Here is a 15,029-nt window from a genome sequence, read left to right on the forward strand (position 1 = left end):
GAAAAATAAAAACTAGAGGGAAATAAAAGAATGCACAAAAGACTAAGGGACTGAAGAAATTAATCGTTAGTTAGAAGAAGAAGACAAAAACAGTGATATGGGCACCTAATGTAGCTGCCTTGCGGGTGCGCCTTTCATATTTAAAATAATGAATAAATCAAAGTTATAAAAAATAAAATTAAAAAAAAAAAAAGAAATCAGAAAAAACCAAAGAAATAAAATAATAGTTATATGGAGGACATTGCATTGCAGGCAAAACCAAAACCAAAACAGAAGAACCAGACCTTCCTTCCATTCAATGATGCCTTTTGAGTTTCTAGAGAGAGAGTTGAATGATGAGAGAGACAGCCAAGCCATAGAGTGAGAAAGGAAGTTTGTTTAAGATTGAAGAAGAAGAGGAGGTTTAAGAGAGGGTTTTAGGTCCACCAACTGGTGGTTAGAAGATTGAACTCTTAACCAAACATATCTCTTCAACACCACTCACAAATCATCAGCTAACAACACCAAGGAAGAAGAAGAAGGAGAACCAGAAGCTACTTGAGCAACAACTGGTTCAAACTACAACTGGGTTTGAAGCAAGAACCAGATAAAAACTAAGCAAGCTCATAAAAAAGTGAAAAGTCTTTCAAAAGAGAGAAACTTTTTGAGAAAGCAAGAACTGTGTTCGTGTTAATCTTTCACGTGAGGATTGATGGAAAGGGAGTAAATGATTAGGAAAAAGGATCAAAAGTGAAAATTGAATTATTATTTCTGTTATTATTACTTAGCTTGTTCTTGGAACCCAAAGACAACACAAAAAAAAAAAAAGGTTTTATTTTTCTTCTTCGTTGTTGTTGTTGTATTATGTTCAATATTTTCAATGAAAGGTGTTGTGTTGTGTTGTTTTACTGGGTTCTTGGGATCAGAAAGCGTTTTGTTTTGTGAAGATTGTGTTATCAGCGGATCTGGTGGTGTCTCCAAGCGTTTCTGTTCCCCACATCACCCACAACGGTTGCTTGTTTCCAGGTAATTTTTTATTCTTATTTTCTCAACTCTTTCTTTATTATCTTTGCTTACTGCTCATGGATAGCTATTTATTTATTTTTCTCTCTCTCTCTCTCATCTTCCCTGGACAAGATGATGCTGAATTTGATGGTGATCATAATAAAGTAAACTTCAGTATTTTTAAAAATTTTCAAAATCCGTTAGGATTTACTTACAGATTATCGATTTGTTTTTCTTTATTGTTTTCTCTTTGTTCTATTATTTCCCTGGAGGATGTTTTATGTTTTTTTCATATGATTTGCTTTCAAAATTCCAACTTTTTCCTTGTCCTTTTTTCTTCGTAATTCTGTTTTAAGGAGATTTCTATTTTTGTTTCTAGTTTTAATTTGGTACAGTTGATGAAGAAAAAAGATTCATGGAGAACTATTAGTTCTGTGGGCTCAAATTAACTAAAGAAATTATTTATATTATTAACTTGTTGGATGTTTTCTCTTTGCTGATGCATACATGAAGTATTTTCTTTCTTTTGATCATGTATGTAGTTTTTTTTAATCATGCATACCAAGATTGATCTTTTACTCTTGTTTCTCAGTAGTTTATAATTATAAGCTTGAGATTATGAGCTCCCTTAAGCCACTAGTTATAATCTCCTTTTCATGATAATGGATATCAGTGGCTTTATTTGTATCAGTTTGGGTTAATTTGTTTTGTGTTCAGGAATTCCAATATTGGAATGAGTTTCTCATTTTAGAAATTTGAAATGGCTCGTTTAAGTTTGTTTAAATGGCAGATAATTTGTTATGCAAAATCAGATCTTTAAAAGTTGTTTATTTGATTGTCAAAGATATTCATAATTATAGATGACTGGAAATCAATTTAATATCCATTTTTAGCTCCCATAGTTAGCATCTAATCTGAGTTGAACACTGTTGCAGGAACCTGTTGATATAATACAAATATGGCCACTTATTACACTAGTTCAAATAACCAAAGGGAGTCTGCTCCAATGATCTATTTAAGGGATTCTTTGCCGGGTTCTTATTCAGAAGCACCAGTTCTTCCTGGTAATGTTATGATGTACATGAATTCAGGGTCATACCCGGATTCGCTAGTTTTAAGTTCTCAGCAGCAAAATAACTGCATTGATATTCAATCTGTGGAAACTTCAGAATCAACTCCACAGCAACAAGAAATCTTCTCAAATCTTGGTGGTTCACGAATTGGGGAGCATGAATTCAATGCATGGAGGGACCATAGAAATGAGATACTAGTTATGCACCCAATGGGCGGTCCTACCAATATTCTTCAAGGTGGACAGAATTTGCAGGGTCAAGGATTATCCCTTAGCTTGGGGACACAAATTCCATCTGGAATCCATATGCCTTCCATCCCCTATAGAAATCCCAATTCCGGCTTTGCTTCATTTTTAATTTCTAATTCATCCATTACAGGTGAGGGTGGCAGGAATGGCTCTTCTAGAGATGAACAAGCGAGAAATGTTGAATATTTGCCACCTACTTTCTCTGGTGGCAACCAAGAGAATAAAGGTGATGTATCTCCCTATGGAATGCCAAGTGTTGCGAGAGCCATTCCCAATTCCAGGTTCCTGAAAGTGGCACAACAACTTTTAGATGAAGTTGTTAATGTTCGTAAAGCTCTGAAACAGCCTGACGGTGAGAAAAGCCAAAGCACACATGAGCAGCGGATGAGAAGTTCCAAGGATGGGGGTTCAAGTAATACAACATCAAACCCTCAAGAATCCGCTGGAAACACACCGAATGAGCTTTCACATGCTGAAAAACAAGAATTGCAAAACAAGTTGACAAAGCTTTTGTCCATGTTGGATGAGGTAAGATCAATACATAGTAGTTCTGTAAGCCTTCACTGAGGGAAGATTTTCCCTTCCCCTTGTTTGGTGCCTTGGATATGTGCACCTTTCCTGAAAATCATCAGCTTTTCAACCAAATCCTTTTAAGAAGGTTGGAAAGCTGATATATTGACACTGGAATTTTAAAATTTAATTTAAAAAAGTGAGAACTCAGTGCATAGATTGATAGAAGAAAGAAATTTAAGATACATGGTTGCCTGTAAGTACTTTTGTTGTTTACTGATGCTGTTGAGGAAATAGAAACCGCCACTTATTAAAGCCAATACTATGGAATTTTCCCTAAGATTGTAGATGGTTTTCATTTGGATGACAGAATTTCAAACTTCTGAGTTTCTGATTGAGAGCTTCTTATTGGTAGTGCTTTGATAAGGGAGTTGAAGACTACCTCTTATTAGGCCCAATACTTCTATGACTTCTATCAGAAATGTTTGATTTGATTTTGTTTTGGTCTATTTTTATTTGGTGGATTGTTACAATTAAGCTACCACATCTCATGTATTTTTATTTTTCTGCGCATTGCTTTTGTGCTCTTACTTCTATGAGATCTTATAATGACCACCCTATCGTGACAGGTCGACAAAAGGTACAAACAGTATTGTCACCAGATGCAGATTGTGGTTTCTTCGTTCGATTTGATTGCCGGCTGTGGCGCTGCTAAACCATACACTGCATTGGCTTTGCAGACTATATCTTGCCACTTTCGGTGCTTGCGTGATGCTATCACTGGCCAAATTCAGGCAACCCGTAGAAGCCTTGGAGAGCAAGATACTTCAGAAAACAGTAAAGGTGTTGGAATAACTCGCCTCCGATATGTGGATCAGCAGCTCAGGCAACAACGAGCACTTCAGCAACTTGGTATGATGCAACAACATGCTTGGAGGCCACAGAGGGGGTTGCCTGAAAGCTCCGTTTCAATTCTTCGTGCCTGGCTGTTTGAACATTTCCTTCATCCGTAATCCCCACTCAAACTTTTCTCTTATTTTCTATTTCATGGTATGCTTGTTCCTGCACAGATCTCTTACTACTTCTATGTACTAATTGCTATGTTTGATGTCTGCCAGTTACCCAAAGGATTCTGATAAAATTATGCTGGCAAGACAGACAGGCTTGACTAGAAGCCAGGTAAAGGAGCCTAATCATCTTATAATCAATATTCAAGGCAGACTTGAGAATGTGTTGTCCAGAGGGAGTTTAGTTTTAATTTGAAAAGGCTTTTATTTGACTATGTTGATTATTGGTGCACGGTGAATGTTTAGTTGTTATTTATTGATGCAACTTAGAAGCACCAAAATCTGGTTAATCATGCTGAGAGTATCATGGATTCAGAGTGAAAGGGAACATTGTCATAATAATTTCATTAGTTCAAGAGTATATCATGCATATCATTGGAAGATTTAACGGACATCTTTGTAACTTGATGAAGTATGTTGTCTTGCTTAGGTTTCAAATTGGTTTATAAATGCACGTGTTCGTCTTTGGAAGCCCATGGTTGAAGAGATGTATAAAGAAGAATTTGTCGAAGCAGAGATGGACTCTAATTCATCGTCTGAAAAAGCAGCCAAAGCAAATAAAGGTGATATGATGACCTCCGAGGACAGGGAGGAAGATTTGCAGCAAAGTGGGAGTTCAACAGCAACTGAGAGGTGCAGTACTGGACAAATGACAGATTCCAAATTTGACCATGTTCCCGATGTAGAAATGGCAGGTTCCAGTTTCCATAATGGGACACGTGGACAGGCTGAAACTGAGTATGGGTTACTGAAACTGAGGGATGAACAAGGGTCTGGTGTTGATGAATGTAGTCTCTTTCCGGATCCAATGGTTCATTCAGAAGGGGGCAATGATAGGTACATGGCAGCTGCTGCTGCCGCATATCACATGTCAGAGTTGGGGCGGTTTGGGAGTGGAAGTGGAGTGTCTCTCACATTAGGATTACAACATTGCGAGGGTGGTAACCTACCCGTGTCAGGTGGAACCCATCATAGTTTCGTTGCAATGAGAGGAGACGACATATACAGTGCTGCAGCATCTTCTGTAGGGGCTGAATCAGCAGAGTATGAATGTATAAATAATGGAAACAGGCAGTCCAGGTTCAGTTCTTCTCATCTATTACACGATTTCGTAGCTTGAAAAGCTATTGCTTTCATGCTCACACGGAGGAAGAAAACTCAGGCTTTTGACTGTATATTTAGGTTCGTCAATCTTTGCCTTTGTGAATGGAAAACCAAAGATTTGTAGTCTTCTGGATATGGAGACATAGCACAGTCGTAATATATGAAGAAATTGGCTGGTTAGCATATTTGTAAAGATAATATACATAATTTTTGTTCAATATGTGGGAGGTAAAGGTGTACAACTAGTTATAACTTTGGTATTGGATTTAAAAAGGAACAGAAAAGAAAAAGATTCCCTGATTTAAAATAAAATTGTTTAAGGTCCACTTATTGTCATTCGATGTTTGATTATAACCTCTAAGATACTATAATTGCCTGATAGTGTTTATAGTTTTTTAATTTTTTATAATTGAGATTTTCTTCTAATTTGTTAAACAGATAAATTTAAAATATAATGATCGGATTTATAATCATTATATTAGATAAGATAAGGTTTTACAAGTATAATAGAAGTTTGAATCAAACTTTCACCTTGGATAGAGTCTAACTATGGTTGGTGTTCATAGTTGCCTAGTCAATTTCACAACCAGTGACAGAAAGAGAAAGGAGAAGGAGACAGATTCCATTGGCTTTTATATTAAGTACTGGAAAGTTTTGAAGCTTTCTCTTCAAGTGTGAATGCTAGAGCTACTCCGGCTTCCTATCTTACCTACTTTGTTAAAATAAGCAATGTTTTTGCTTGTTTTTCACAGCTTTATTATCAATCAAGGTTGTTAGTTTTATAATTTCATCTTCTTCGTCAAGAAGGTGCCGTTTCCGCGTCCTCCAAGAAAATAATTTCAGAGGTGGAGGAAGGAAGAACTCTCAAAAATAAGAAACTTCCCACTTTGGCGTATTTCTGAAAGTACTAACATGGCTGAGACTTTGTGAAAATTGTAGGCGATAACAACCAACACAAGCAAACTTTTCTCAGGATTTTCCTTTGGCATAGCCCCTTAAGGACAAATGACAGGAAAGTGGAGGCTAAGCCATGTATATGTTAAAAATGGTTTTGGGTCCCAAATACTAAAAGCTGACAACATGTCAACTGTTTCAATTTGGAAACACCAATTTTTTAGGCCAAAGAGCTATTTCCCACCCAAGTTTAGGTGTGATCCAAGTCAGACCCATGAATTTTGAAAAATTCGAAATCTCATCTATTGACCAACTGAAGTTAAAATTTTCTATTAAAAGTAGAGGTAAAATCGTTATTTCACTAATAATATTAAAAAATATAAAATTTATTATATTTTTTTCTCCTAAATTTTAAAAACTAACATTTCACCCCTCTTAAAATTTTTTAATTTTAAAAAGTTATATTTTTCCTCTTAAAACCTTATAATTTTTTTCTTCCCCTCTGACCACTTTCTCTAACTATCTGGAAAGGACGATGACAAAACTTCTTTGTCAACAAAGAGATCTAGGTTCTAGATCTCTTCCTCAACAAAGAGATCTGGGTTCTGGATCTCTTCGTCTCTGACAAAGAGATTTGAAATCTCTTTCCCTAGATCTCATTGGATCTCTTCGTCTCCGATAAAAAGATTTATTTTAAATTTGTTTACGTGCATCAATCAATGGTTTAGGTTAGAGAGGGGAGGTCGTTGACGCCAGAGATGATGGTTGGAGAGGTGAAAAAAAAAATTTGAGGGGAAAATGTGACTTTTCAATGTTAAAAAACTTTAGATAGGGTGAAGTTGGTAGTTTTTAAAAGTTAGGAAAGAAAATTAATGAATTTTATATTTTTTTTAATATTATTAATAAAATAACAATTTTACCCTTGTCTCTAACAGAAAATTTTAACGGCAATTACATTATCGGTGGGATTTTAGATCTTTTAAATCTCGTGAATGTAACTTTGAAATCGCACCTAAACTTGGGAGAAAAATAGTCCTTTGCCCATTTTTTGTATGTGGGTTCCCTATCCTTCAAATGGCATTTAAAGATGGACATTAAATCAGGTCTAATTAAAACATAACCTTCCACCCAGTTATAAAGAATTAAAAAAATGAACAGAAATATTATTCTGTCAAAGTCATTACAAAAATTGTCAAAATAGTATTTAATATTTAATATTTTAAAGATGATTCTGTCAAAATTAGTATTTAATATTTTAATTTAACATTGTCATAATTTGCTTGTTTGCTAGGTTGGATACATCAAATTTCTACCATGAAAAAACTTCCTACTTCCCATTTCTCTGAGTAAAGTTTGTACCTTCCCTGTGTACAGGCACTGTTAATTCTAACAAACAATGCTGAAATTGGCTGAAACAAAACATTTTGACTAAGCAGTTTACTAAAAGGCTGCAGACATTTTCAAGCTTCCAGAGTTATGTAGCAGTTTTTTTTTTTTTTCCTGACGGACACATAAAAGAGTTCTTGATCTACCATAAAAAATGATCATCTCAGAAGTATCTAATTACCTGGGTTGTTGACTTGTTCTATGAAACTTGCTTACCTATATTTCCAAATTGTAAAAATTTTGATGGGGTATAAATTCTGATTGTTACTCTCCCTGCTGTTTGATCCTATGATGCTAGCATCTACCTGAAAGATGTAAAAAAAAAACTGGACTCAGAAACAATTTTGGGAACTGACTGCAGCATAGAAAAAATTGAGAATACTAACCTTCTGTATAGAAGTTTTATATCTTCCCTTAAGAGTGGACTTTCCAAAAAAGGATCATCACAATTATTCACATCGACAGTCTCCAATTCAAAGTTCCTACGACCACAGAACTCATTCCACTCAAACCACATCCTTGAAATCAATTCTTTCTTGAAGCAAGTGGTATGGTCTTTCTCTTCATGAGTATCAGCAGACACCAATCTATACGCATATACTTTCTTTTTCTGGCCAGGTCGGAATGCACGGCCTATTGCTTGGCGGGTAACTGATGGATTAAGATGAATATCCAGAATGATGATGCGGGATGCGCCCACCAATGAGATTCCTTCGCCACAAGCCTTGATTGATCCAAAGAAAACTCTTGAGTGAGTCGAGCTGTTAAAGCACTCCATGGACCACTCTCTATGCTCAGCACTTGAATCACCTGAGATCGCAAAAATTTCATGCCCTAGACTCCAGCCCTTGGTTTTTACAACCAATCTCTCTAAAAATTTCAAGGGCTGCAGGTACTGACCGAACACAAGTAACCTTTCACCAGCTGACTCACATAAGCTCAACAAATTAAAGAAGAACTTAGCTTTCACACCTTCTCCTAAATCTAGTTTCTCTAAAATCTCATCCATCTGATAATCTGTTGGGACACAATCTTCAGGGAGAGAATTTAATTCCGGATGCAGAAAAACAGAACTTCCAATAGCAGACATCTTAAATATCTTGCCCTTTCTGCCCAAAATTTTCAACTTAGGAAGCTCACTCTTCTGTCTGGAACTCAGGTTCAGTACCACAGTGAAATCAACAAGTCCAGGAAGCTCATCCAAGACATCACCTTTATAATAATGAAGAACCTTACTGGTCATCTCACGTAGGTCTTGTATGACACTCAATTTCCTTTTGAAATCATCTTCCTTGAGAAGTGAGTGCTCCACTGACTCACAGAAAGCTGTGTCCACAACTGCTTTGGATTGCTTCCTTGCAGGTATTCTACTCATTATGCGACTCACAGCAGCTCGGGAGGTATCCAGTTTCAGAAATTTTGGACGAACTAGATTCAAAATGTTGAACACCTCTTTCACATGATTTTGGTAGAGGGTTCCTGAAAGTACAACTTTGCGAGGAGTCTGTACTCTGGCAAGGGATTGCAATACATCTGTATTGTCATTCCTTGGAGTATGCCCTTCATCCAAAATCAGAATTGAAGGCTTTTTGAGCAGTATCTCTTGACAAGTGGTTGCTATCTCACTGGTTTCAGAGTCACAAACAATAGTGGAAAACTGTTTGTACCCTAAGAAAAGAATGCTCTTCTGCTCTACCCACTTTTTCAACACTTCCAATTGCTGAGCCCGACTATCAGCTTTCACAGTGTAAAAATCAAAAAGTGGAAAATCTTCTATTTGCCATGTCTTAAACTCCTTTTTCCATGTAGATAAGATTCCTTTAGGGAGCACAACAAGCGGTCTAGCCTGTGGGTATTTGCCTAAGAAACTTTGGATGAAACTGATTATCATAAATGTCTTTCCAGATCCAGGAGCATGAGCCAAAATGCAGCCACCAGGATTTTCTGTCAACAGATTATTACGAAGAAAATTAAAGCCTTCCACTTGATGGGGTTTCATTTGCTTCATATGTCTTGGATGAGTAGTAATGTCAGTCTCCAAGAAAACATCTTTAGACAACTTAACTACAGCAGTACTGCTTGAACCTCTGCCTTGGGCATTCCGTGATTCATACATGTAAGTTCTACTGCTCCTTTTGACCTATTAACAAATAAAATTCAAAACCCAAGGCAATACAATTTCTGGCAGGGATACTGAGCTTATAAGCCAGTACAAAATTGAAGCAATAGTGTACATTAAAAGGTGCAGGTGTGTAAGACTAAATGATAAACAAAAATAACTTACCTTATTGAACTGAACCTCAATGATGGTCTCAATTGCTCTCTCAATAATTCCACAAATGCGACAAACATAGCCAAGGTCATCCTTCAAAATGAATGAATGATCACAGTTGTCTTCATCTTCACCACTATGTTCCTTGCATGAAATATCTTCGACCACATCCTACCAGAAACAGCATAAAATCACAGTAAATATTGCAGCAACGTTGCAAAGAATGAATGGTTAGGATAATGTAAATATACAATTGGAAATATATTATTCAAAAACGTTAGTCAAAGACCCAAACAATATAACTAAATTTAAGAAAATAGCAGAACCTACTTGTCTGCACACAATCCTTGAGGAGAGCATACCTCGCACATCCCTTTGGATACTTACCATCAACAGTAAGGATGTCAAATATCAACGTTAATAATGAGTTCTTAGTCATCTCTACAGAAAATTCTAAGCCTAATTATATGGAAATTTGCACATAAAAAGAAAAAGAATTTATGCAATCTATCCTTAAGAACATAAATAAGCAGACAGGTCCTTTAGTTGCAAAATGATTATAAAATATAAAAAGATAAAACATTAAGAAAACTGCAAAACAGAGTACCTTAGAAAACTCTAATGACATATACATTTGCTGCCAAATTTCCCCCAGACCATCATCTTCAATCTTGGTTTGGTTATCCTCATCTTCTTCAACGCCGACATAAACACCCCTATCTTTCTCGATGGCAATTTCACCATCCAAACTTACTTTATCGTCTCTTTGCACTGTTTTCTCCGCACAAACCTGGTCCTATGTTTGGTAATTACGATATCAGAGTTTCAGATTGGATATAAAGGACATTGGATCAATAAAATAGATTAACTAAAACTAAGGAATGGTGCCTCCTTATACTTCAACAAGCACAGACAAACATATAATTTTACAATTTTCATTCTCATATTACTTCTTTAGAAAATAGCAAAATTTACATGTTACCTTATTCTCTTCAACACCAACACTGTTATCTTTCTCATTATCACTTTCACCAGTCAAACTTACTATTTCTTCCACTTGAGTGGATTTCTCTGCATGGCCCCTATCCTAAATTTGGTAATCACACAGATGCTTTCAGATTGGATGTAGAAGATATAGGAACAATGAAATATATAAAAAAAATCAATGAACTAGTGCCATATAATTTCACACTCAGTGTTCTCATGGTTACTTTAAAAACTAAAGTAAGAAGTCATATTCAAATTTATCTTTTGAGAGAATAATTTGGGATTCATAATTTCAGTGCTCATAGTTAAGTGACGTAATGACTTATTGATGCTTGTCTGCATTCAAATTCAAAGGAACAAGATTTATACTTACAAGAGAAACATACCACTGCGTCCTCAGTATGAGATTGCCCAGCAGAAGGCTGTACCAAGACAACCTCACGAAGAGGACTAGAAGGTCTCGTTTCTTCCTCATCTTTATCATCAGAAAGAATGATTAATGGAACATCAATAGCCACACACTCATCCTCCAAATCAAACACATTAGGACGAGCTTGTTCAATTGTCAACTTTGACACTGGTTTGCTTAAGTTCTCTTCATCAATTGCAAACAACTGGAAGAATAAAGGATTGTTTCTGAAAAGCTGATCCCATGTCCGAGCCTTCAGATCCATAAGATCTCTTATGTCTTTTGTGACACTTCCGAAACAACCAAAATCCAAGTAGTTCAATCCAGAAATGGCCAATCGATCCGAGTAATAGTTAACTTTCTGAGAAATCTCAAGTGTCTTCCCTTTCGCTTCATCTTCCGACGTAGTAGAGGAAGCCGTTACACTGAAATCTTTTGCATCTTCAGAGATTTTCCTTCTCTTGAGTACCTTGGAATATGACTCTATCAACAAATTTGTAAATTATATTTGAAAGATTAAGCTTCAAAATATTTGAAAAATACCGTGACACTTATCGTAAAAGAACAAACAATCAGAAACAGCAACACTATACATGAAAGTATCAACTGATTCTGAAGCATATGGAAACAATTTCCACAGCCAAACGGAGCTCTAGCATGCATGCCATATAACATGCAAACATAAAATAAAGCACCGAGCGATGCCACAGTACCTGTACCGCTACCGGTACTGTTACACATATTTTGGCGGGAAATTGAAATTTTTAGCACTATTTTATTCCGTCTATACAAAATTGCCACCTATCCTAAAGCTTTCACAAATATACCACAACAGTACTCACCTTCCCCAAAATACCCCTCTTTAATCTTTCATGCATAGATTCTCTCTCTTCTTCTCTGCAACTTTTTTCTCTTTTCTTCCTCTTCTTCCAAAGTGATAAAGGAATCACTCTCACTTCTTCTTTATCTTAACAAGCAAAAGCAGGAAATTACTTTGAAGAATTCTTCAGATTAAGAATTCTTCAAAGTAAGGATTTAAAAAAAAAAAGATCAACCCACAAAAAAACTCAACCACATCCATTTTATATCTTAGAAGAAATGACCATCAAGAAAGATCATTTAGTAAGATTTAACTGAAAAAAAAATTAACATTTAAAGATTAAAACTGAAAAAAAAAATTTACGATTAACCGAAAAAAAAAGCAAACGTAGGCGTGAAATTCTGGAAATTATTCCTCTGCTGTGTATTTAATATATTACTATATTAATTTTATATTATTATAATATATTATAATATTATATAATATAATATTATAATAATATATATTATCTTATATTATTATATATAATAATATATAAAATATATATTATTATAATATTATAATATATTATACCCAAGGTTGGCGATTCCACCAACCCAGGCATATTTTATATATATATATATATATATATATATATATATATATATATATATATATATATATATATTATATAATTATAATTATATTATATATTAATTATATTATATTATATTTTTAATTATAATTATATTATTTAATTATATATTATATTAATTATATTATATTATATTTTTAATTATAATTATATTATTTAATTATATATTATAATATAATTATATAATTATAATTTATATTAATATAAAATATATTATAAAATATAATATTATAATTATATAATATAATATATTTTTTATATATAAAAGGTTGGCGGAATCGCCAACCCTTGGCGTCGCCAAGGGTTGGCGATTCCGCCAACCTTTATATTAATATATATAATATATTAATTTTTTATATTATTATAATATTATTATTATTTATTATAATATTATTATATTATAATATATATAAAGGGTTGGCGGCCGCCAACCCTTTATATTATATATTATATATATATATTATTATATTAATATATTAATTTCAAATATTATTATAATATTATTGTAATATTAATATAATATTATAATATAATAATATATAATAATATAATATATAATTATAATATTATAAATAATATATTATATTATATAAAATAAATTATATATTAATATATAATATAATTATATATAAATAAATAATATTATTATATTATATTTAAATAATATATTATAATATTATATATATTATTATAATAATATATTATATATAATATTATAATAAATAATATATATATATATATAATATTATTATATATAATTATATATTATAATATATTATATATAATAAAATATATATTAATATATTATTATATATTATAATATATTATTATTAATATTAATATATTATATATAATATTTATATAATATAATATATGTATATATTATTGCTTGGGTTGACGGAAACCCTTATCAGTTTATTTTATATATTAAATTATATAATATTATATTATATTATAATATAATATAATGGGTTGGTGCCTGGTGACGCCAACCATTTGCTTGTAAAAAGGTGTTATGGGTTGGCGGAAACAAAAGCAGGAAATAAAAATGTTGAATTCTTTTGGAAAAAAAATGTTGAATTCTTCAGATTTCAAAAACAAAAGCAGGAAATAAAAAATTCTTCAGATTAAGAATTCTTCAAAATAAGGATTTAAAAAAAAAGAGCAACTCACAAAAAAACTCAACTGGAAAAAAATGACCATCGAAGAATATCACATTCAGTAGGATTTAACTGGAAAAAAAATTAGTATTTAAGAATTAAAACTTAAAAAAAAATTTGCGTTTAACTTAAAAAAAATAAAAAAAGCTTGACGTGAAATCTGGGAATTGTTAACGCCAACCTAGCCTGTACATAGAAGGGTTGGCAACGCCAACCCTTATATGTATATAATGTATTTATATTAATATATATTATTATATAATATATATTATATTATATAATATTATAATAATATATATTATATTTTAATATTATTATAATATTATATTATATATTATAATAATATAAATAATATATTATTTTATATTTATATTAAAATATATTATATATTATATTATTATAATAATATATTATATTATTAATAATTATATAATAAAAAATATATATAAAATAATATATATATATAAAACCAAGGTTGGCGGAAACGCCAACCCTTGGCGACGCCAAGGGTTGGCGTTTCCGCCAACCTTGGCCTGTACATATATATATATATATATATATATATATATATATATATATATATATATATATATATATATATATATATATATATATATTATATATTATAAATATATATTATTTAATTATAATAATATTATATATTATATTTAATATATTATAATATATAATTATATTATATTATATTTTATATAATATATTTTATAATATATTAAATATAATATCATTAAAGATAATATATTATATATAATATAATTATAATTATATAATTAATATATTACATAATATTATTATGTAATATACATATAATATTATTATTTACATTATTAATATAATATATACATTATATTAATATAAAATATTATATATAATATATTATATATATTTTATTCTCTGCAATATATAATAATATATATTAATACATATTATATATTATAATATATAATATTATTAGATTATAATATTATAATATATTTATATATATATATTATAATATATAATATTATATTATAATAATATTTAAATTCAGGGGTTGGCGTAAAATCCAACAACTTTCATCTTTTTAATTTGTTAAATTAATTTGAAATTTGATACAAATATAAATTAATATTATATTATATATTAAATATTATAATATTAATATTACTATAATATTAATATTAAAATTAATATTATAATTAATATATATATATATATATATAATTTTGTTACCAAGGGTTGGTGGCATCGCCAACCCTTGGCGTCGCCAAGGGTTGGCGATGCCGCCAACCTTTGGTTTATATATTATATATATAAAATGACAGCCTTGGTTTATATATTATGTATATATTATATTATAATATAATACTGTAACCTTTTTATTGATATGGGTCCCATCTCTTTGTAAAAGATAAAATGCAAGCATTGACATACGCACCTTTTTATGAAATAAAATAAAATATATTATATATTATATAAAATGG

At 31.6% G+C, this 15,029-nt stretch overlaps 2 protein-coding genes across 4 annotated transcripts; one reads left to right on the forward strand and one right to left on the reverse strand.

The window, feature by feature from the left end:
- Positions 1 to 218: 218 nt before the first annotated feature.
- On the forward strand, positions 219 to 5,312 carry LOC123213944 (BEL1-like homeodomain protein 6). 3 transcript variants are annotated; one of them, XM_044633586.1, is made up of 6 exons: positions 219 to 1,005; positions 1,920 to 2,294; positions 2,436 to 2,833; positions 3,445 to 3,824; positions 3,934 to 3,994; positions 4,313 to 5,312. In XM_044633586.1, the coding sequence occupies exons 2-6, from the start codon at positions 1,943 to 1,945 to the stop codon at positions 5,000 to 5,002; spliced, it is 1,881 nt and encodes a 626-aa protein (XP_044489521.1). In that variant the 5' UTR covers positions 219 to 1,005; positions 1,920 to 1,942; the 3' UTR covers positions 5,003 to 5,312. The 3 variants fall into 3 exon arrangements, with proteins under 3 accessions (XP_044489521.1, XP_044489519.1, XP_044489520.1); XM_044633585.1 differs by having other exon boundaries at positions 220 to 1,005; positions 1,920 to 2,048; positions 2,154 to 2,833; XM_044633584.1 differs by having other exon boundaries at positions 1,920 to 2,833.
- Positions 5,313 to 7,285: 1,973 nt separating this feature from the next.
- LOC123214278 (protein CHROMATIN REMODELING 35-like) lies at positions 7,286 to 11,675 on the reverse strand. Its single transcript, XM_044634046.1, has 8 exons — positions 11,648 to 11,675; positions 11,478 to 11,546; positions 10,912 to 11,417; positions 10,521 to 10,625; positions 10,146 to 10,334; positions 9,551 to 9,709; positions 7,653 to 9,406; positions 7,286 to 7,571 (listed from the first exon to the last, which is right to left on the reverse strand). The coding sequence occupies exons 1-8, from the start codon at positions 11,673 to 11,675 to the stop codon at positions 7,568 to 7,570; spliced, it is 2,814 nt and encodes a 937-aa protein (XP_044489981.1). The 3' UTR covers positions 7,286 to 7,567.
- Between the last annotated feature and the right edge of the window lie 3,354 nt (positions 11,676 to 15,029).

Source organism: Mangifera indica, chromosome 4 (genome assembly GCF_011075055.1).
Source record: "Mangifera indica cultivar Alphonso chromosome 4, CATAS_Mindica_2.1, whole genome shotgun sequence".
In the NCBI taxonomy this organism is placed as follows: domain Eukaryota; kingdom Viridiplantae; phylum Streptophyta; class Magnoliopsida; order Sapindales; family Anacardiaceae; genus Mangifera; species Mangifera indica.

What these genes read in the sequence shown, in the direction of transcription:
- LOC123213944 (XM_044633584.1), top strand. Translation starts at nt 1,943, where the DNA reads ATGGCCACTTATTACACTAGTTCAAATAACCAAAGGGAGTCTGCTCCA. An exon ending in TTTTGTCCATGTTGGATGAG is followed by an intron (nt 2,834 to 3,444) that starts GTAAGATCAATA and finishes CTATCGTGACAG; the next exon opens with GTCGACAAAAGGTACAAACA. An exon ending in TTTGAACATTTCCTTCATCC is followed by an intron (nt 3,825 to 3,933) that starts GTAATCCCCACT and finishes GATGTCTGCCAG; the next exon opens with TTACCCAAAGGATTCTGATA.
- LOC123214278 (XM_044634046.1), bottom strand. Translation starts at nt 11,675, where the DNA reads ATGTGTAACAGTACCGGTAGCGGTACAG. An exon ending in CAGTACCGGTAGCGGTACAG is followed by an intron (nt 11,547 to 11,647) that starts GTACTGTGGCAT and finishes CATATGCTTCAG; the next exon opens with AATCAGTTGATACTTTCATG. An exon ending in CTCATACTGAGGACGCAGTG is followed by an intron (nt 10,626 to 10,911) that starts GTATGTTTCTCT and finishes TACCAAATTTAG; the next exon opens with GATAGGGGCCATGCAGAGAA.